The sequence below is a fragment of the Rhinatrema bivittatum genome, chromosome 9 (assembly GCF_901001135.1).
Source record: "Rhinatrema bivittatum chromosome 9, aRhiBiv1.1, whole genome shotgun sequence".
NCBI classification, from domain to species: domain Eukaryota; kingdom Metazoa; phylum Chordata; class Amphibia; order Gymnophiona; family Rhinatrematidae; genus Rhinatrema; species Rhinatrema bivittatum.
Window position 1 is genome coordinate 187,092,391 of NC_042623.1, and position 23,453 is coordinate 187,115,843.

The 23,453-nt window shown below is 48.0% G+C and overlaps 1 protein-coding gene across 5 annotated transcripts in view; it reads right to left on the minus strand.

Moving 5' to 3' along the window:
* Positions 1-23,453, minus strand: part of MASP1 (mannan binding lectin serine peptidase 1) — a 139,374-nt gene that overhangs the window by 79,896 nt on the left and 36,025 nt on the right. For all 5 annotated transcript variants that reach the window (XM_029615771.1, XM_029615772.1, XM_029615770.1 and 2 more), the window contains exons 3-8: positions 20,010-20,187; positions 17,419-17,550; positions 16,512-16,708; positions 14,854-15,001; positions 11,734-11,852; positions 10,202-10,280 (exon numbers count right to left, since the gene is read on the minus strand). In XM_029615771.1, coding sequence (XP_029471631.1) covers positions 10,202-10,280; positions 11,734-11,852; positions 14,854-15,001; positions 16,512-16,708; positions 17,419-17,550; positions 20,010-20,187 — 853 coding nt within the window. The remainder of the gene's footprint in view (positions 1-10,201; positions 10,281-11,733; positions 11,853-14,853; positions 15,002-16,511; positions 16,709-17,418; positions 17,551-20,009; positions 20,188-23,453) is intronic.

Here is a 23,453-nt window from a genome sequence, read left to right on the forward strand (position 1 = left end):
ACAGGCATTTTCTCTCAGCGAGGACCAGCAGTCGCGTGCTCCTCCTGCTTGTTGCCAAAGAGTGGTGGCTCTCGGATTGGCTGCACCCTGTTCTCCCAAAGGCCGACACAAGGGGGGGGGGGGCGGGGTGAGTACATAGGAGCCAGGGCCGGAGAGAGCAGGAATTAGGCCCGTACTAGCTAAGAAAAGTAGGCCCCTACGTAAGGTTCCGATGTGATGCTTAATAAGAGAAATCGTTTTCTAAATTTCCCAAATAATTTTTACTTAAGAAGGCTTTACGAGCTTTTTTGTTAGCAAATTCTTCGATTACAATTGAAATGTTTATTTATACATGTTAGAAATAGATATATTTAGCTGCTTTTTAAAAAAAATTTTAAAAATTTTTTAATTTTGCCCAATTTTTTTTTTTTTAATTTTGCCCAACAAAACATTTCTCAGTCCAAGGTGCCAGCATGGCCCTAGATGCTGGCACCTCCTCTCTCCTGGAGTGATAGGAGCAAGCAGGTAAATGAAACGGAAGGACTTACATCCATGTTTCTCAAGCCTTTCAGATCGTGGCCCCCCCCCCCCCCCCCCCACCATGCCCTATTTCCTTCTCTGTAATATTTGGACTCTCCTCCCACCTCCCCCCCCCCCAAAAAATAATAATAAAATAGCTTTAAAAAACAAAAAAAAAAGTTGCCGTTCAATTTGCTACAATTGAAGTCCATCAAATCACCCCACAGCTCTCTCTGCAGAGTCCAGTTTGAAAGCCGCTGGCTTGTATGATCACGTTAACAAGAGTTACAGGGAGGACGGGCAAAAAGATTACAGTAAACGTTACAGGGCTAGCGAGAGGCTATTCAGATTATTTGGTAAAGTCTTAGAGCTGGTTTAGCATAAGCGAAGCAGCTTTGACTTTTTTTCTTACAGTGCCTAACCTATAGTTATTATACAAAGCCAGCAAGCAACATAGGTAAAATTGCCGTGCCAATAAAGTTATTTGAATCTGAAGCGACAGAGTGGCCATTGACATTCTAACATTCTGGCATGGCTGGGGTGGTTAGGGTCTGGGGCAGGGCCTGCTGTCAATATCTCTTGTCATTGCACCTGCAGATGGACAAGCTGTTAACGTGGGCGAACCGTGCCCCGGAAAAAGACTGGGCCTGTAAAATCCCAACTAATCCACTCAGATGAAAAGAAATCGTGCCCGGCTCTTCAGAATATTCTCGGGTTCCGGTGTGATTTCACGAAGGGAGAAGACAGATGCCTCCTTATCTCAGCAGTTCAACGGTGACCACTATGTGAGGTCCTGAGCAGATTGAGCTGCGCTGATGCCATCCAGCTCTGGCCCCAGATTTACCCTAGAGATGTGAAATCCCCCTCAAATCTGCCCCATAACCCATGCATCATTGTTATTTATTAATGTATTATTTGGATTCATTCAAAAAAAGGCAGGCAATAACCCAAATAATAAGTCACTAAATAAATACTTGGGAATGAAGCATGTGTGAAGAAGCAGGCTTCCCACAGTGGCGGGGAGAGTAGTCCTCCCCTTGGTGAGAGGATCTCTGCACACTGAGATGTGAGAGTTGGCAGGGGATGCACTGATCTGGGTGGGAACGGTGAGGTGTCGCTTTCTTTCCAGACGAAGACCAAGTTATTTCATGTAACTTAGTGTCCGCAAAGCAGTCTTTAGAGATCCTTCCTACTATAGGTACGGAGCAGGGGCTGCCTCTTATGTGTATCTGTGCAGGGCTGTGAGGGTCCACTACCATCTAAAGAAAGAAGTGGTAGTAACATTAGGGTACGTGCCTAATGATTACATTCTCATTACCAGGCAGACAGTCCTTACAGCTGCAAGAGCATGGGTGGGGACAGGTTGGGTAAAAGAATTTGGGGGCCCGGCTGCTGGGTCAGCTGGGCCCCAAATTCTTGGTTTCTTAAGGGGGTCAGCTATGGCAACAAAAAGTCTTCCCCCTCTTTGAGAGAATCAAAGAGGGGGAGACTGCAAAACTCACTTGGATAAGGAGCGATCTCCTGTGGGTGCTCAAGCTTGTCCAGCTGACAGCAGGGAGATCTCCATGGCTACTCTACTGTAGGCAGGGGCAAACTTGGCAGACTGGGCGGGCCCAAATGGTCCTTATCTGCTGAAGCCTGGTATGTTAATATTACAACACTCAATCACGTGAATCCCAATAATAATCGATCTAGGTACTGTGGCAGAGTGCAAATATCATGGAAAGAATGCCAAAAGTACTACCAGTACATAATATAGACGCTTGTTATTAATGTTGACCAGTCATAATAGGCTTCATCGTACAAACCAAATTGCTAGATGATTGGCCTTATTTTTAATCATTGGTCAAATCCAAAATCATGGAGAAATTTTTAAAGATTTTTTCATTTGCAATGTGCAGTGTCTCTATTATATGCAATTTTTGTGGCTTATCTTATAAACATCGCTGATGGTATTAGGCTTAGAAGCCGTGAGTTATCAACACACCCCAGGGATCTGACCGATGATTAAAAATAAGGTCAATCATCTAGCAATTTGGTTTGTACGATGAAGCCTATTATAGAAATATAGAAACATAGAAATGACGGCAGAAGAAGACCAAACGGCCCATCCAGTCTGCCCAGCAAGCTACGCAGTTTATCCATTTTTTTTTTTTAATCTTCCCCCCCCTTTTTTCTCCCCCTCCCCCGTCACTATTGGCTTCCAGCACCCTCCGGCCCCAATTCCTTTCCACCCCTCCACCAATGCAGAGAGCAGTGCCGTATCCGCATCCCAATGAACATCCAGCTCAATCAGGGGTAGCAACTGCCGCAACAAACGGCCACACCCCTGCCCCATACTCTTACCCACCTCTGTTTTGTTTGTTTGTTTTTTGTTTTTTTTTTGTTTTTGTTTTTTTGTTTTTTGTTTTTTTTGGAGATGGCAGCCCTCCAACCTTCCGCTCCGTGAAGGTGGAACACAAACCACTGGCATCCCGCTCCGTGAATGCCTCTGTGGCTACTGCCGCTCCGTGCAGTGTTTTGCTGCCTCCTCTTTATTTACACCCACTAGACTTGATGGCTCCACAGTGTTTATCCCACGCCCCTTTGAAGTCTTTCACAGTTTTAGACTTCACCACTTCCTCCGGAAGGGCATTCCAGGCATCCACCACCCTTTCTGTGAAGAAATACTTCCTGACATTGGTTCTTAGTCTTCCTCCCTGGAGCCTCAGCTCGTGACCTCTGGTTCTGCTGATTTTTTTCCGTCTGAAAAGGTTTGTCGTTGTCTTTGGATCATTAAAGTTTTTCAAGTATCTGAAAGTCTGTATCATATCACCCCTGCTCCTCCTTTCCTCCAGGGAGTACATATTTAGATTCTTCAATCTCTCCTCGTACGTCATCCGATGAAGATCCTCCACCTTCTTGGTCGCCCTTCTCTGTACCGCTTCCATCTTGTCTTTGTCTTTTTGTAGATACGGTCTCCAGAACTGAACACAGTACTCCAGGTGAGGCCTCACCAAGGACCTGTACAAGGGAATAATCACTTCCCTTTTCTTACTCGATATTCCTCTCTCTATGCAGCCCAGCATTCTTCTGGCTTTTGCTATCGCCTTGTCACATTGTTTCGCAGACTTCATATCATTAGACACTATCACCCCAAGGTCCCTCTCCTGCTCCGTGCACATCAGCCTTTCCCCCCCCCATCGAATACAGTTCATTCGGATTTCCACTCCCCATATGCATGACTTTGCACTCCCCATATGCATGACTGGTCAACATTAATAACAAGCGTCTATATTATGTACTGGTAGTACTTTTGGCATTCTTTTCATGATGTTAATATTACAGACATAATGTACCACAGTAGAGTGGTGGTGGTGATGTCCTTGTACTACAGATAGGCTGGATAGACACTGGTTTTCACCTTAAGTGGTGCACACTGTTCTGCGACTGATTATACTGGAGCAGCCCGGTAGATGCACCTTAATCATGAACAATGTTTAAGATCTTATCATCGTGCTGGCACTAAACTTATACCAAGGGCAAATGTCTTTCTGGGGAGATTTTAATTTTGTAAGTTTCAAGATCTGCGCTGCCGGCAGCCCTGATCTGCTGCTGCGTGGGGTGGTTTGGCTGCAGAACATCAGCCCTAGCTCGTTCACTATATTATTGGGATATCCACTCCATTGCTGGCATGCAGTCCCATCCCAGCGCAGATAGTCCACACCAAAATGCAACGTCTTACAGTGGCAGATTAAAAGAGTTAGGTTTCAGGAACGCTCCATAAACTGTACCGTGAGTTTAAGGTTACGATGTTTTGAATGTACACTCTTGTAAAACCTGTTGAAGAAGGCACCTACCTACCTATTGGGCAAAGAAAGTTATAACTAGCGGCTAGTACATGCCCAGTTTTGTACAATCAGAGAGAGCAGATAACACAGTTCTAAGGCTTAGTTGTGTAGGAACCCTGATGTCCCTATCTTAAGCTTAGACTAGGATCTTATTTAATTTTTATGTTTCTGAATTGTTTTATGAGATAATGATATTGATTATTTTAAATTACTCCTATTGTGATGTGATTCATGTTATTTTAAACTATTATATTATGATTGTGTTTGTTTTATGTTTTGTTTTTATCTGTAAATTGCCATGATCTTTGGAATGGCGACCGACAAATCTTTTCAAAATAAATAAATAAACAGGAGACAGGCGTTTGCAGCCCCCATCTCTTTCAGGCTCCTGCTGTAGGGATTCCTGGATGGGTCAGCACCTTGCATACAAGCAGGCAGAGAAAAAGGAGAAGTGTTGTGTACTGTTTTTGTTAGGGGTTTGGAGAAGAAGGAGAATTTCTCAGAGCGATTCCCCATTTTTAGGCCCCACAGACTGATACCACTGGATGAGGCATATTCCTGGCCCTGCAACCCATGCTCTCTGGGCGTGGAGTGGAAGAGATTTTTTTTTTTTGTGAGAATCTTGTTTTTGGAAGAATTTTGTGTGGAGCCTGGTCCTGCCTCAAAAGGATTTCCCCTCTGCCTGAGGAGGTCAGAATAAGAAACTGTGATCCCCTGCCTGCCATACTAAGGAAGGACATCAGCATCTTGCCAGTACAAAAGTGAGTTAAGGTTCTGAGCAGAATTTTGTTCCTGTTTTCTTTTTGGGAGGAACTTTTGTCACCACTTCCTGGCCAGTGAGAAGGAGAGAAAACAGACTTACTGAACGCGATTGCCACGTTGCTCAATTTCAACAGATACAGATAGGACAAATGCTAGATCTGCTAGAAATAAGGAGCAGTATATTTGTGACATTATCCAACAACGGGACTTATTTCTCATCACAGAGTCATGGCATTATGCATACAATAAGGTGCTGCTCAACAAACTGTGTCCCCCAGAATATTCACAAAGGGGTCGATTTTACAAGGTGCGCGTGCTCACATGGATGCGCCGATTTTATAACACGCGTGCGTCGGCACAAGCATGTTATAAAATACGTTTCCCACGCGCAGACGGATTTTCATGTCCACCCGTGCATGTGCGGGCAGGTGGCCTGATCCGCGCGCGCAGGGGTGGGAGGGGAGAATTTTAGAAAAATACACGCGGCGACATGAGTAGGGCTTCCCCAGTTCCCTTCCAGTCCAGACTGGAGGGAACTTCCTTTCCCCTAACCCTATCCCTTCCTCCCTCTTTCCCTCTCCTCCCCGACCCATAAACTTCCTATCACTGTTTTTTTTTATTTTTTTTTTATTTTTGTACTTGTTGCTCCTTTGGAGCAGAAGTAATCTGCAGGCGCCGGCCAGCTGCCGGCGCGCACTTCCCCGGGACAGCGTCTAATTGCGCTGTCCCGGTCCACCTCCTGCCCTGCCCCTTCCAGCAGGCCCAGCACTTGTGCACGTGCCTGGAGCTGTTTTAAAAATGCACAGGGCGCGTTCAAGACCCGGCCACGCGCCTAACCCCTTGATTTTTATGCGCGCGGGCCTTTTCAGATTTGGGTGATATAGAGCAGGCTCGTACTCGAGGGCACGGCGGTGCTGTTCTTATCATACACCGGTGCTCAGCAGCAGCACAGCGCTTAGATCTTACATTTATTTCATCAGTAGAAGCACTGGTTATAAGAGTTTTTAACTGGGTAATTTGCCACCGGGCGTGGTGGTGATGACCGATATTATAAAAATGACAGAGTATTTAGCCTCCTTACATCTGCAATATAAATGATTGATAATTATGGGTGATTTTACCATCCATGTGGATGATACTTCCGCCCTGTATAGAAACATAGAAACATAGAAATGACGGCAGAAGACGACCAAATGGCCCATCCAGTCTGCCCAGCAGGCTTCACACATTTTTTTCTCATACTTATCTGTTTCTCTTAGCTCTTGGTTCTATTTCCCTTCCACCCCCACCTTTAATGTAGAGAGCAGTGATGGAGCTGCATCCAAGTGAAATATCTAGCTTGATTAGTTAGGGGTAGTAGGGGTAGTAACCACCGCAATAAGCAAGCTACACCCATGCTTATTTGTTTTACCCAGACTATGTTATACAGCCCTTATCGGTTGTTTTTCTTCTCCCCTGCCAATAAGCAAGCTTCTCCCCTGCCAATAAGCAAGCTACACCCATGCTTATTTGTTTTACCCAGACTATGTTATACAGCCCTTATTGGTTGTTTTTCTTCTCCCCTGCCGTTGAAGATGGGAGCTATGCTGGATATGCGTGAAGTATCAGTTTTCTTTTTTTCTCCCCTGCCGTTGAAGCAGAGAGCTATGCTGGATATGCGTGAAGTATCAGTCTTCTCCCATGCTGTTGAAGCAGAGAGCCATGCTGGATATGCATCGAAAGTGAAGTATCAGGCACATTTGGTTTGGGGTAGTAACCGCCGTAACAAGCCAGCTACTCCCCGCTTTTTGAGTGCGAACCCTCTTTTCTTCTTCCCTGCCGTTGAAGCAGAGAGCTCTGCTGGATGTGTGAAGTATCAGTTTTTCTTCTCCCCTGCCGTTGAAGCAGAGAACTATGCTGTATATGCATTGAAAGTGAAGTATCAGGCTTATTTGATTTGGGGTAGTAACCGCCGTAACAAGCCAGCTACTCCCCTCTTTGTGAGTGTGAATCCTTTTTTCCACATTTCCTCTTGCTGTTGAAGCTTAGAGCGATGTTGGAGTCACAGTAAGCATGTGTATGTTTATTTAATAAGGGTATTGTCTCCAGGCAGTAGCCATCATTCTGGCGAGTCACCCACTCTTCATTGGCGGCCTCTTGACTTTATGGATCCACAGTGTTTATCCCACGCCCCTTTGAAGTCCTTCACAGTTCTGGTCTTCACCACATCCTCCGGAAGGGCATTCCAGGCATCCACCACCCTCGCCGTGAAGAAATACTTCCTGACATTGGTTCTGAATCTTCCTCCCTGGAGCTTCAAATCGTGACCCCTGGTTCTGCTGATTTTTTTCCTACGGAAAAGGTTTGTCGTTGTCTTTGGATCATTAACACCTTTCAAGTATCTGAAAGTCTGTATCATATCACCTCTGCTCCTCCTTTCCTCCAGGGTGTACATATTTAGATTCTTCAATCTCTCCTCGTACGTCATCCGATGAAGATCCTCCACCTTCCTGGTCGCCCTTCTCTGTACCGCTTCCATCTTGTCTTTGTCTTTTTGAAGATACGGTCTCCAGAACTGAACACAGTACTCCAGGTGAGGCCTCACCAAGGACCTGTACAAGGGAATAATCACTTCCCTTTTCTTACTCGATATTCCTCTCTCTATGCAGCCCAGCATTCTTCTGGCTTTAGCTATCGCCTTGTCACATTGTTTCGCCGACTTCAGATCATTAGACACTATCACCCCAAGGTCCCTCTCCTGCTCCGTGCACATCAGCCTTTCCCCCCCATCGAATACAGTTCATTCGGATTTCCACTCCCCATATGCATGACTTTGCACTTCTTGGCATTGAATCTCAGCTGCCATATCTGTATACTATGGAGTTAATATCACATATATCCGCTATAAACATTTGTCAGCTCATTACCGATGTGACGCACAGCACCGGACAAACATTACATATATTGCTTATTCATGAAAGATGGAAGGATAAGGTGGACAGCGACAGAATGTCTGATCTTTTTTTTTTTTTTTTTTTTTTATTTCGGGTGGGCTTTATTAAGAGAAAGCTTCCATGTTGTAAAACCAAATCCAGCCAATAGGAAGTGGAGAGGATGAGCGGGTGTACGTTAGTGGTGATCAACCACAAATAAAAATGGTACGGCGCTGAAGGATCACGGAGGAATTGTTTAAGGCAAACATTTCCACCTTTTATTCAAGGATGCTTAGAGTGAAGGTTCAGTCCCCCTCCCCCGACACGGGCCAAGGTTTCGCCACACGGGCTGCATCGGGTGGGACAGGGGCCCAGAGGACACAGAGATTCAATCATCTTCCAAGGAATCGATGAAAGGGATCACCGAAGGTTGGAAGCGGGCACCTTGCGGAGGGTCACTGCTCGGCTGCAGGCAGGTTCTGTTAGTAAGCTGTTCTTTTATAAAAGGGCCGAAATCTCTCTGTAAGCCACCGGTCCTTTGAATAATCCTCCGCATTGGCTTCCAGTTAGACGGAGGGCCAGTTTTAAGCTACTGGTAACAGCCCATAAGCTTTTGAACTCAGAAGCCAAGAGGTTGATATTTAAAAGCCGTTCAACTGGAAAGTTATACGTCTAAATGGCAAAACAGCGATATATTCATTGACTCATTATGAGACTATAATCTAGCCGCTTAATGAGCTCTGTGGATAGAATGTAGTCGCATAAATTGGGGTCAGGCCGGAGGCTTGTTACGCGGCTGACTCTGGTTGCACCATGGGGCTTGTCGTAAAGTCATCCAGATATACTTATCCGGCTAACTTTCGGATAGCTGGGTATATTAGGAGGTGCTGCATATCACGATTAAGTTAGCCAGATAGGTGTGTCTGGCTAGTTTAACTAGCCACTTCACGGCTGAATATCGGCCCCAGAAGGGTATACTTGCAAACACTCTCTTTCTCCATATGTACCAGGGAGAGCATTGCGCCCTGCTGGAAAAAAAACCAAACTTATTATCAGTTCTCTCTTTGCATACTGCAAAGCTGAAGTCCACTAGTGACCAAATGTACGCTTATGCTGCTCCCATGTTATGGAACAGTTTACCAACTGAGATACAAGAAATAAGGGATATTAAGGAAATCAGGAAAAGAATCAAGACCTTATTTTTCAAAAAAGCAGCTTTTCCCTGAAAGCGGACAGTTATAATGCCCTTAAAGCTAAAAGAACCTATGTTTCTGTATGTTTTTAATTACTTCCTCTTATTTTACTTGCACTATGTGTGCTTAATTGTGAATGTTTTAAACTGTAATCCACTTTGACCTAAGATTTGGAGATGTGGAATATGCTTGGTATAGATAAAATAAAAATCAATACAAAAGATTTAGATTTTTGTATTTTGGGACTTTCTGACCCAGAAGTCCAAGAGTAACCTAAGAGAAAGCAAAATCGGAGCCCCGAGGTCCCCATTAGGAGCCCTCGCTCTGCCGCTAGCAGGGTTGGGGGTTTGGTCTAGTGCCTACCACCTAAGGGGACACGGACGCAGCTGCGCAGGACTTCTGAGATTTCCGCCGAGAAGATTAATTGGAGAATTTTCGTTGCTAATGGGATTTGAAGTATTTTTGGTTGCAATAAATTTATTTTGCAACACCCCAAGAGTGTCCAGGGTCTTCATTGATAGGTTAGAGGTGCCCTAAAGCAAGGACATCCCAATTGTGAGTACAGTTGAGAGAGAAAAACAGCAAAGAGATCGAGAAATTGCGCGTTGGTCCCCACCCCTGTGAGCCTAGGGCCCCCCCGAGAGGTTGAAGCCTCCCCCCCTGCCACAAAGACCCCCAGCACCCCGAGGCGAGTGGATTAGTTTGGGGTGAGAAAGGAGAGAGCTGGGAGAAAATGGCCCCCAGGGGGCGATGGTGCGCCCCTGCATTCTGGACGACCCCCGAAAAGGAGGCTACAGTGGGGTCTGTTGTGGCTGACGCCAGTGTCTAAGCAGAAGGCGCCAAAGCACGGTAGCCCAGGGGCTGCGGGGTCTCGGAAGCCACAGTCACTGCTTGCACGGCTGGAGCCTCCGCACTTGGGGAGAGGGGGCTGCACAGTTCTGCTGCCTCTGACAATGTTTCAGAAATGAGAAGGCAAATAGGGAAGCGCCTCCTTCTCTGTCCTTACCTTTGCACATGGGGATCTTCTCGCTCCAAGTCCCGTCCTTCTGGCACTCAATCTGAAGAGAATCCATTTCAAGGTTGTCCTAAAAAAAGCACACGCGAGAGCACAGGTCAGAGAATGCCAGCGTGATGAACCTGCCCTGTTGGGGTTGGGATTAGGGCTTGGTGACCTCTCAGGACAGCCTCCCGCTCTCTCTCATGCTTCTCGTGCTGCTGTGTGCTTTGTAAGTCGGGTGAGAGCCGGCTGAGCCTGCAGCGGGGGGGGGGGGGGGGGGTTCTGCATGAGGAGGGAGGGGCCATGGTTCCTCTATTGATCCCTTCCTCCGTACCTGCTGACTGTGATGGAGTGAGAAACCTGATTTTTCACATTTGTGCTGCTCAGGTGATTTATTTATTTATTTATTTTTGGCAAATCCAGCTCTGGTCCTTGCAAGAGCGGAGACCGAGCCACTGGTCCGACACAGCGGAGGCTGCTGCTTTAGCCACCTTGCTAGATGAATTTACCACAAGTGGGGGGGCAGACTGCTGGGCCTTCGATTTTTCTGGAAAGCCCTCCTGGAGAATGCAGTAAAATACAATGGGGGAGACCATTCTGCACTCTATACATTGAATTAGCCACCCTGAGTAGGCCGTGTCACCTCTCAGCACAGCCAATGATGGTTTTCTTTGCATTTCTGGGGACAGACCCTAGGAGGTTTATTGAGAGGGCCGCCCAGTCTCGGGCATTAAATGCTCTGACAGTCACCTGTACGTAAGATATCCTCAGACAAGGGTTAAACTAAATGTAGCATTTCTGACAGGCAAGAAGCAGCAGCATGTGGCTAAATCTGGCAGTGCTGTATTTGTGTGTGCGTGTGGGGAACTTGATAATACATTTCCGGTTAATAAAGAAATATTGCCCAGTTTTTGAAAGTTGCGCTGCGCAACCACTGACTACAGATCTGGAGGGAAGAGGTTGCAAATTCTGTGGGCATCGAACCACCCACTCCCGATGCCAATAAAAAGTGACACCGTACTCCGAGCTCAGCAGCTGTAATATTGGAGACCGTGCACCGGAAAACGAACCAAAGCCGGGGAACCTTCCGGGATGTGGCTGGAGGAACTCGTGCACTCAAGTTGCTGTAGGAAGGACGTGTTTGGGGACGGTGGCAGAGAGGGGGGGGGGGAGAGAGGGGGCCATCGTTCCCCCATTCCCTCCCCCCCCCCCACCGGCATGATCCTCCTTCCCCATCCCTCCTGCCAGGGGAGGGGGGAGGGGAAGAGAGAAGGAATAGCATGCATGCATTACACAGTCAGGTAAACTTCCCGACTTATCTAAAATAAGATTCCGAGAATCACAAGGGCTTTCCAGTAAAGGTTCGTTATGTTTTCCGTAAAGCGCTTGAGGCTCACAAGCAGGGGAAAACATCTTCATTTTCTGCCGGGACAAAGCGTTCCCAGTGGGCTCGGACCTTTGAGGTCCCCCGGGAACACACGTCCGAGCCACGTGGGTGACCCTTTTAATCGCAACCTGGCAGACGGCGGAACCTTCTCTACCTTCAGGACGTTGTATCCGGGATTGCAGCTGATCAGAGCTTGATCTTTGAAGGTGTACTGGGGCTGCAAGGGCTCGATCTTCCCATTCGCTGGCGGCTGCAAGACGGGACACGACATCCCTGGGAGGGGTGAGAAAGGAAAATGGGAAAAGTGCATAGAGCCAGGGGGTCTGCAACAAATTTTAAGCAAGCATTTTTTTTTTGGTCAACACACAATTGTGCTGTGGAATTTCTTGTCAAGAGGATGTGGTGAAGGCTAGCTGGATTTAGAAAAAAGTTTTAAGAAGTTGCTGGAAGACAGGTTGGTTAATAATTAGTAATCGAACAGGCTTGGGTTTTTCTCTCTTCTTACATTTGGGTGTCAGCAACAGGAAATGGATCCGCCCTTTTGGATTTGCTGAGTACTTCCCCAAGTGACCTGGACTGGAGATAGGATGCTGGGCTCGATGGGCCTTGCGTCTGGACCCAACTTGACACTTCTTAATGACTGGAGGGTTTTCTCCAGGGCTGACAGTAAAAGAGCTTAAATCTAACGGGATCAATTTTCTCATCCCGCTAGATTTAAGCAAAGTTTCAGCTGTAGCCTGTGGCTGAATATTTCCCCTAACTCTAGCTAAATCTGTCCTCAGAGGTGGATGACTAACATTTTATCTCTCTCTCTCTCTCTCTCTCTGTGCCCCTAAAAGTTCACTCAGAATGGAGTCTCAGGTCTCGGCTTGTTTCTCTGACACAGCTGCCTGGAAGTCCCACCACCATCTTAACGTGGCCAAGACTGGACTAACAGCTCCTCCTAAACTCGCTTCTCCTCTTCCTCGTTGGTTTTTTTTGTTGTTGTTTCACTGGATAACATCGTCCTCTTCTCTTCCCCTTGGCCAGCCACCTTGGCGGATGTCTTGGACTCCTCTCTCTCTCTCTGCTCATATTCCGAGTATTGCTAAAAATGTATCATTTCTGTATAGAATCATCAAAAACTATCCTTTCCTTCCTACATGCACTAGCAAAACCCTTATTGACTCCCACTTGGGCGACTGCAATCTCCTACCTCACAGACCTGCAGCTGAACGGCCACGTATCCTCCTCCCACCACGTCATGGACCATGTCACGCCTCTCCTCGCCAGGATGTGTATTTGCTCGTAATAAAAATGTGTAATCCAAATCACCCACTTGTTGTTTTGTTCCACCCTAAACAAAACGCGCAGCCCCACTGAAAACCCTGAAAGTGTTCAGATATTTTTTTCATTTTTGCAAACAACGCATAACTCTTTGCCAAGAAAATGAAAAATAAAACTAAAAAAAAAAGTGCACCCACAGCATGGAGCCGGGACCTACCCACCCAGCTGGGCTGAACCAAGCCCCACCAGGGCCCTCCCGGTCCCCTTCCGACCTCTCTCTCTCTCCCGTTACCAGGACATGGGGGCCTGGGCCTGCCTGGCTGGTCCCCTCTGGGTTTGTGGAGTCGTGCAAGACAATGGCGCTGCCATTTTGACATCACTTTGGTGCTGGTTTCAGGGCCAGAAGTCGTTTTTTAAAGAGTTACAGTGGAGCAGGAGTGAGTGGGTGCCCAGGCCCCAAAGGAGGGGGTAGCACTGCCGCTAGGGAAGTCCTTGGCCCTGGCTAACTTCTTGGGGGTGGGGAGGCCCTGGCTGGGCTCGGCTTAAGTCTAGAGCCTCCCCTGACCCCCTTGGGGGGGGGGGGGGGGGGGAGAGTCGAGTGGTTTGGGGAGGCCTCAGGTGGGCTTGGATCAGTCCAGCTGTTTAAGCCCAGGCCCCAGCATCTTGGCAGGGGTAAAGCGGGGGATGAGTGGGGGATGATTGGGGTCAGGAAGGCCCCAGGAAGCAGGGGTGGGGGGGGGGGGCCTAGGCACCCCCTCACTCCTGCTCCACTGTAACTGTTTAAAAACGACTTTACTCTGCACATCCATAATCTCTCACTTGCTGTCTCTGCTTTCACATTCAGTTCAAACTCCTTCTCAGATAAAACTGCTTTTCCTCTCTCTCACCAGCTCCTCCGACCCTCCCCATGACCTGCGGTCACCAGGCTGCTCCTGTCTGTGCTCCTTATTCCTCCACTGCTAATTCCAGACTCCAGGCCTGTTGGAGTTGGTGCATCTTCCTCCATCTCTAGCCACATTCAAATCCCACTTCCGGCTTGATTTTCAAAATCCGTAAGTGCACGCAGAGAACCTCGTTTCATCTGTGCAAACGGCTTACTAAGAATATCCTGGGGCTCAGCTGGCGTAGCAGGGGGCGTAACTCAGTTTCATGCAAAACCGGCAAGAGGTGTCCTGGGGTGGAGCCTGGACTTACGTACCCACATAGCGTTTCGATTTTAAAATGTCTGCGCGGAAGTTCACCCACATAAGCTATGCCCTTGATACAGCAAGAGTAAGTTGGTGCCATGTACTCGGCCACCAAGGTGCAAATTTTCAAACTGAACCTATGTGCATGGGTTCTCTTACAAAATTCGGGGTGAGGCCTGCGTGTAAATGGCATGTGCAGGCTTTACTCCGCCTCACGCAGTTAGAAAATTACTCTCCGTAAGACCCACCTCTTTGAGATTGCTTTTAAAATTCTAAAATCCCTGACTCTTCCTGCTCCTGGCCTGCTCAAGCTGAACGTGTTTCACGGTAAAAAAAAAAGTGAAATGATCCTAGAAAATGATCTGTCTCGTCTGCATGTAGCAGGGACTGTCTCTTTCACATGTATCTGTACAGCACTGCGTACGCCTAATCACGATGCCGTAGAAATGTTAAGGAGTTCTGGCTGCAGATTAGTGAAAATGGTGGGGGAAACGGCTACCTTTAGCCATTCTGTAAGGAAAAATGTTCCAGATGTTGGGTCGATCTGCCAGATCCTTGTGAATATCGACCCCCCTATCCCATTAGCAGGACCGCGGGGAGGGGCTCTGTTAAACGACATCACGTCAGTGTCTTCCATTATATAAAAAAAAAGACTATGAGGACTTTGTGGATGTTTGCAATTCTCAACAGAATAAGAAAACGAGGAAACAAAAGTGCCCGGCGTGGGTGAACGTTCTTCAGTGCCGCGCGGGAAGGTTTCTGGGTGAGGCGAGCGTTGCATTCTGGGAACCACCACAGAGTTTTTTTTTGTTTTTCTTTACCTGCCGCGGTGTAAGTTAATTTCCAGCCGTTGTTTTCGCCAGAGTCATCGCTGTGGAAGACGATCTGCACGCTGTTACTTCTTGTTTCTATGCGTCCCGGGGACTTCTCGCCACAGAAGGGTCCCAGCTCCCTTCTCCCTGCTTTAATCTGACAGAGGAGACAGAAAAGAAACACCACCACCCCCATCAGGCGAGTGGCAGCGAGGCAGGGCCCGCCAGTCACCTCCATCCCTCCCCCTCCTCCCCCCCATCCAACCCCGAGCGGAAGGTGGCACCTGCCAACAGGGCCTATGCCGTGGCTGGGTCACGTGAGCGAGCCACGAGTGACATTTTTTCACAGCCCAGGGGATTCCTCGCAATCGTTTATACCTAAGAAATCAAGAGAAAAAAATAACAAAATGCCCCAGGAACGGTTTATCTGGTAAGAATCGAGGCAATCAGGATGGCAAAATCCCTGATAATACGCCAAGCGCCTCTCATTATTCCCTAAGGGGTAGATTTTCAAAGGGTTATGCGCGTAACCCCGAAAACCTGCTCCTGCGCGCGCCGAGCCTATTTTGCATAGGCTCGGCGACCCGTGTATGTCCCGGGGCTTTGAAAAAGGGGCGGGAAGGGGGCGGGGTCATGGGCATGACGCTGACCCGGGGGCGGTCCGGGGGCGGGACTGAGGCCTCCGGCACAATGGCTGTGCCGGGGGATGGCGTGCCGGCAGCTGGCCGGCGTGCACAAGATACGCCTGCCTAAGTAAAACAAGGTGGGGGAGAGCGGAAGAAAAGTTCCCTCCGAGGCCTTGGAGGGAACAGGAAAAGCCATCGGAGCTGCCCTTGGCGCTCATGTTATAAAATCGGGTGTACACTTGTGCGCGCCAGGCAGCGTGCACAAATGTACCCCGCGCACACAGATTTTAAAATCTGCCCCTAAATATTTTTTGGCCCGCTTCTATTAAAAGTAAAATCAGGAAGAAACTATTTTGTATTTTTCTTTGGAATAAGTTTCTCATTTTTTTTTTTTACTGAAGACGAGCCCTTATCCCAGTGCCCCTTACACTCACCTTTCGCTCACTTTTGAAGCTTAAGTGTTCGAGGGTGACCTGGTGTCACGCCTCTCAAATTCTGGGTGGAAAACAGTAAATAATAAACCACATCGTTAAGGGTGGAGATTATTTGCCGGGACTGGGGGGGGGGAGCAGACCTCAGAAATAGATGTAAAACTCAGTAAAATCTGGTCATGCATGGGTATGAAAGTTCAGGACCTTAGGGATAAACAGAGGTGTAAAGCAAAGAGATGGCGATCTCAGGGGACCGTCTGCAGGCTGGGACCGGGGGGCCCTGGCGCTGTAACGAAATTGCCCCACGCTCACTGACCGCCTGCTAATGCCATCATTTCCTAAGGCCGGGATGGTCCCTGTGGGCCCTCAAGTAGTGGATCCAGTGCATGACTTGCCTCCTGCCGCTGGGCCTACGCCGCCGGGCAAATCTTTAGGCCCGCGCGGCGCGACGGTCACGCTGCCCCCCCCCCCGCCATTCCCGCTGCGGTACCCGGCGCGGCTGCTAAAGATGGCCCCGCCCCTTCCCTGCTCGGTGTTAGTCACGCGCTTCCCGGGCTAGGACGGCACCGGTTCATCGCGCGCGCTCGCGTTGCAGGCACGGAGAGCCTACCTTCAGGTAATCGTAGGGACAGGAAACCTCTGGGTGGTCTTCCACGTCGAAACTCTCCTCAAAGTGCAGGGTGACGGCGAAGCCCTCCTCCAGCTGTATCCTGTACAGGCAGTTGGAGCTCTTCGGATAGGGGTTGGGGAAGTCGGCGCTGGCGATGACTCCCGTGCGCTGGGTGAAGAGGTTGTCGCTACACTCCACTAGGGGACGGCAGAGGGAAAAAAAAGACACAAAAGTGGGAGGCGGGCGCGTCAAGCCGATGGCCGCAAGGAAGAAAGCTTTAAAGCATTCTTTCGGGGATCATCTGAGGCTATGGGAGGGGGCATGGGGACTTTGTGTGCCGAGGGTTGGGGGACAGAAGTAGCCTTTTTTTTTTTTTTTCTAATGTCAAAACTTGTCAGCCGGCTGCTGAAAGGCTCCTTTTAAAGAGGCGGCAGAAAGAGAGGACCTCGTCGTCAAAAAGGGGTCCCGCAAAACAACTGCCGGGGTTAACGAGCGTAGCGTGCTCCGTATCTCACCGACAGCCCCTTAACCGTTAAGCCTTACGCTCACCTTTGATGCAACTCCAGCATTACTCTCTGCAGGAAATTCGAATCAAAGAGTTACCATCAAGGCGCCCTGAACTCTGTGGTCGGTGAAACAGATAAGTATGGGAAAATAAGTGTGGGAGCTCGCTGGGCAGACTGGATGGGCCGATTGGTCTTTTTCTGCCCTCATCTCTACGTTTCTATGTCTTACCGCGGCATTAGCAAGGTAACTCGCTGCTAGAAATTTACCAGCAGTGTTTGAGACTTTTGTGCGTCCTGTCCTCAGAGTGCACTGTTGCACGCCCTGTCACGAGAGCTGAGTACCTTTGCACAGCCTGTTCTCAGAGTGCACTGATGTACGCCCTGTCACGAGAGCCGAGTACCTTTGCACGTCCTGTTGTCTGAATGGAGCAGGTAGCCAAACCTGCAGGAGCAGTAGAATCCCCCGATGTAATTGTGGCAGTGATGGTCACAGGCGAGCTCCTCGTCGCTCCTCTCTGTGCACTCGTCTACATCTGGAAAGAGAGGGGCCGGGGGGGGGGGTTAGAAACAAACAGGAAGAAAGATGAAGAGGCCCTGGACCAGACTGGGAGACGCTCGCACATTCAGGGCCAGCAGGAGAAAGGTATGGCCGTGGTAAAATTCATATTTTTCTTACTGTGGTTTCCCTACAGAATGCAGAGGAAGCTTTTTGTAAGCTCTTCCCATTATCTCTTCAAAAACATCCCCCCTGGGAGAAGAGGGGAAGGAGAAGGTGGGTGGTCTTTGTGGGAGTATGGAAGGCCCTGTTGTCTTTCTGTGCATTGGGTTGTCCGTACTGCGATCTATCAGAGTACACACACACACCCCCCCTCCAGTGCACAAATTGCTTAACGCTATCAATGAAAGTGGTGGTGCGATCCGGGTCAGCCTGTCCTACACGAACCGACGGATCCCGTTCCGCCTCAGACGAAGCCTCTCTCTCCAGGAATCGGGCGGCGAGTATCCCACCAGAGCAATGGAATAAGAGATACACGGGGAAGGGATCCGGTGAAAAAAACCCCAAAATAAAAGTAGCTCCAAAACACACACTCCTGACCCCATTTCTTTTCCTCGTTTCCGTACCTCCTCGCTGCCCGCGGTTACTCTAAGTTCTCCACTGATCGCTATCCGCACCTCCATGTGTGCTGCTTTTCCCTGTCTGGATTGCCAGAGTGCCTGCAATTTTCCCCCCCTCCTCACACTCACGCATTGCTATAGTTAGCCCGTGGCTCCTCGGGCTCTTAATGTCATCATGGGTACAAAGTGCCGTGCTGGGCTACTGCACGCATCGGTTTAAAACCCGAGCGGGGGAGGGGACGAGGACCCGCTGCTTCTAGATGTCCAGGAGAAGCAAAGGTGCCACCACCCCCTTGTAAAAAAGAAGGCATAAGGGGGGGGGGCCCTAAAAATTGTGTCAGGAGGAGTTCTCCGGTTTCCTTACTGGGAAGGAGCCTGCGTCCAGTTTGCAGGCACCACTGGAGATTACAGGGTGGCCAACTGGCTCCAGATTTTCAGGGCAGGTCGGGCCAGTCCTGGTTTCACCCCAGTGCATTCTGGGACTTATTCTGATTTCCCCATTGCATTCCCCACACCAAAATCATGTATTCAGTACGAGGATTCATTTTTGAAAAACATACGACTTGTGCAGTTTGATTTTTTTTTTTTCACTGTAAGAAGGCAGAGGCAGACTTCAGCCTGAATTGGCAGCGTGGATGTCTGCGTGTCCACCTGCGGTGACAATTAGGGAGCAGGCACTGAATGCTCATTAGCAGGTGTAGATTTATGCGCATACTTCTGAAAATAGAAAGTTACGTGTGCAAATGCTATCCTGCTTATACTCCACCTGTCACCCTCTCCAAATGCCTCTTTGTTGTGCACAAAAAAAGCTTTTACATGCACAAGCTCCGGGAGCAATTTTCAAAAGCCCACTCAGCACACATTTTATGAGGGTTCATGCTTTGGAAAATTCAGGCCTTAAGTTAGTATCCGAGGCAACGGAGGGCGAAGTGAGTCGCCCAAGGTTTGTTAGCAGGATTTGAAACCCTGGCCTCCCTGGTTTCCAGCCTGCTGCCCTGCTCCTCCGTTCTGGAGGCAACCCAAGGCGAGATAGAACATTTCTTTCATCCCGTTCCATATTGCACTAATTGGGGCAACACCGCAGGTGACGGGGACCACTGGCGGGCGTTACAAAGCAGCACAATGGAAGGAATCCTGACACCGTGGCATCAGGGTTATTGCATCAAAATGAATGCCGGCATCACTGTGTGACCTGGCAGAGTCCATTCGCCAGTACAGGGGCAGTGCATCACCATTTTGGTTGGAGGGGGCAAGGCAACTGAGCTGTGCTACCTCCCCCTCTCCACCACCATTGGTCTCTCTCTCTCTCTTTCTCCCTCCCTGCCTCCAGGACCCCGCCTCCCCACTATCCCCTTCCCCCAGCCTGATCAGTGGCAGGAGGAGGAGAGCGGTGGTGCCTCTCATGCCGTTTCCTCCTCCGCCACCTGCCTGACCGCTGCCGTCAGGCCCAGAGCTGCAGAGGTGGAGGCTGCAGCTGCTCTTCTCCTCCTGACCCCCCGATCTCCTTCAGCCAATCTGCAGGTGGGGGGGGGGGGGCCAAGATTTTGGTTGGCCTGCGGCCCGGTAGGCGCCTTATTCTGATCAATCGATAAAGAGACAGAGGCGTGGACACACATGCAGGGAATCTAACCCATCGGAAATGCAGGAGTGTTCCCAGGAAGCCCCGTGGGTCATGAATCAGTAAGGTCAGCTGGATACGGATGTGAAGCACAGAGCTTTCGGAATCCCATGCACTGCACCCCCAGATCCTTCAGGGCCCCGAGCATTTCCCGCGCACGTGCTCCGTTCATCGAAGGCTCCCCAGTGTGTCTCTCTCTCTCTCTCTCCTCAGGCAAGCCAGAGGATCAAGCGAATTCATCGATAAGAAACCGCTTACCCACTGCTGCGTAATGAGCGTCAAAGCCGGTGAAGCGTTCTTCATTGGAGAAGTCAGATCTGAATGTGAGGCTCAGGAAACTTCCCCTAGACAGGATGGCCTGCTGTCCCGGGGCCTGCTCCGTGTCCGTGCTCTCCCGGCCACAGAAAGTGGCCAAGGCTTGGCCTTCAGCTTCAACCTACGAGTCAGAGCAGGAGGAGTTAGTGCATCACGGAGAAAGGCATTCATGGAGAAGAACAGAATCCCCACAAACCACCTCTCTCTGCCCGCTCGGCCGACCCACCACTTTCAGAGAGAGCTACAGTGCAAAGAGCACAGGGCTCCCTGCCTCCGCTAAAAGGAAGATGTGGTGCCCTGAACCCAGTTCCAGAGCACGACTCAGTGAGAATTTCAACTGGGAAGGATATCATCACTATTCATCTGTCATCACCTTTCATCCAAACAAAACTCTAATGCATTTTACGATTGTAGCAACTTAGAAACATGTCTGCAGTTCCCTCCGGAGTGAATGCAACCTTCAGTGTGGCTGCACATTGCATTACAGATTTCAAAGAGGGAAGGACTGTGGGGAAGGGAAGAAGTCAAATTATTATTATTTTTAGAGCCCAACCTTCACAACTGTCTGTGCTGTACCATTTTCATGCATCAGGGGTCCCGTGGAGATTTATGTTAGTAGTTTATAAACCATGTGGTGGTACCTGCAGTTCATAAAATAATGCATATTTCTGCCCTGAAAGCACGTGCATATGTTTCAGCATGCGCGTATATCCGTAATGTAGGAACACGTACACTTTTTGCTACGCTTTTTAGAAAAATGTGCATAATAATTGCAATACTTCACACCGTAATAACCCAGAATTAAATGCCGAGGCAAGTATTTTATAAAGAACGTATGAAAATACTTGTACGGACGTATTTGGAAATCACCAGTTTGCTGATACCTCCACCAGTTCACCCGGGTTCTCCCAGCCAAAGACCGGGATTTCAACCGCATGGATCCATTAGCGGGCATCAAAATGTACACGGCTCAGTAACGCGTGCGCGTACACCGCTCGCAAAATAGTGACCTGCGTGAGCAATTCCGAACCCCTCCAGGGAATGCCCCTACACTGCCCTTTTCTTATCCTGTTAACATTTGTGGGGCGACACTGCACGTACATGGCATGCAGGTACATAGCATAACACGTACGCGCGTCCATGCTACTCATCTGCGCAACCCCTGCTTAACTCTTGGAAAATGACCTCCCAACAGAACACTAATTCAGTTAAAATATTTGATAACGTTCAGATGTAAAGTCATAATGACCTGCTTCCAGGTCTTTATTAGGTAAGAAAGAGCATGACAGCACCCACGGACTACAAGGCACATCCTACATACGGGATCTCCATCTTGCCCTTCCCGTCCCCAGATCGAAGGATCCTGTGTGCTTGCTCTGAACTTTCTTCGTTTCGGTTAGTTTTCGGTTGAATTGCAGTCTGGACAAAATAAAAGAACGCTTGGTCTCGAACGGACAAGTTTAATCCAGAAAACACTGAAGCCTTCCGGATCAGGAAAACCTCTGGGTTAGCAGTTCTAGATGGGAATATACATTGCCCACAAAGATAAAGTATCTAGTTTAGAGGTTTTAATTAACCGTAGTCGAACATTTGATCAACAGATACATGCTTTTCTTAAAAATTCCTGTTTCCATCTACAACAGATCAGACGTAAACCTTTTTTTCTTCACTTCCTATCTGGTACATGCATTGATAATGTCCAGACTGGATTAGTGCAATCTAATGGAGTGGGGGGGGGGGGGGGGGGGGGGGGGGCAGTGGGTCCTGAGCCAGGGAAGCCAGTGTTCAAGTTCCACAAATAACTCTTTTCTGAGCATGAGCAAGTCACTTCATTGCTTTGAAGTGTCACAAAAGGCAGAATATAAATAAAAAAATATTACTACTACTGTTAGCAAGGCTTCCAGGGAAAAGTATTAATTGTCTAGAATTCAGACACCACAGCATGTTTGCTTGTGAGCAAAGAGCCCATATTATTCCTGTTTTGGAAGCTTTGCACGGTCTTCGCGTTGCTTGGAGAATTCAAGTTAAGATGGTGACTTTGTTTAAAGCACTGTGGATTCTTAGGACAGCCTATCATGCCAAATTTTTGGAATATGTTCCAATCAGATCTCTGTTTCCTTCACAGGAGGCCCTTCTGTGAACAAAGAAGAGACAACTGAGGGGGGATATGATAGAGGTCTTTAAGATCATGAGAGATCCTGAACGAGTAGATGTGACTCGGTTATTTACTCTTTCGAATAATAGAAGGACTAGGGGGCATTCCATGAAGTTAGCAAGTAGCACATTTAAGACTAATCAGAGAAAATTCTTTTTCACTCAACGCACAATAAAGCTCTGGAATTTGTTGCCAGAGGATGTGGTTAGTGCAGTTAGTGTAGCTGGGTTCAAAAAAGGTTTGGATAAGTTCTTGGAGGAGAAGTCCATTAACAGCTATTAATCAAGTTTACTTAGGGAATAGCCACTGCTATTAATTGCATCAGTAGCATGGGATCTTCTTATTGTTTGGGTAATTGCCAGGTTCATGTGGCCTGGTTTGGCCTCTGTTGGACCCAGGATGCTGGGCTTGATGGACCCTTGGTCTGACCCAGCATGGCAATTTCTTATGTTCTTATGTTCTTCAGGTCCTTACAGACGGCCCATTCTCCGGAATTCCTCTTCCACAGAGATCCGTTTTATGGCTGTGTCATTAAAATTTAAGACTGCTCTCTTTGCCTTAACCTTCCCTTTGTTTTAGCTGTTAGATTGACTTAATCTGTTTTAGGATGGTTCCCGAATCTCCTGGCTTTCTGCCTTTTGCTTTTATTAATATTTACATTTATTTAACCACTAGTCTTAATCTAGCTAATTTTATGTGTTTATTCAATGTTTTTGCTATTGACTGTTTTAATTTTAATATGATTATTTGTATTTTGTTTATATAATAAAGTACTTTAATTTTGGATTACTATGATACATTATTTACTATTCTGTGATGCTGAAATACATAACCTTATTGAATATTTTTAAACTGCTTTTATGCTTGTTTTCATCTTATTGTATACTGTTTGGTTTTATTGTTATATATGATTTTTCATTTTTTTTGTACATTGCCTAGATTGAATGTAAAGAAAGGTGATTTATCAAATGAAATTAAACCATTATTTTCTTAGATTGTTGTATTTTATAAGGTAGATATTCAAAGGCATTTTGTTTGTACAGCACTGCATATGTCAATTAGCACTACAGAAGTGATGAGTAGTGGGTAGGAATAATTTATTTATTTATTTATTTAAAACTTTTATATACTGGCATTAGTATGCAAACATCATACTGGTTTACATTGTAACTAATAGGCTGAAAGTACAATCAACAGGGAGGGGAAACGAGGGATTAAATACATAGAGCAGA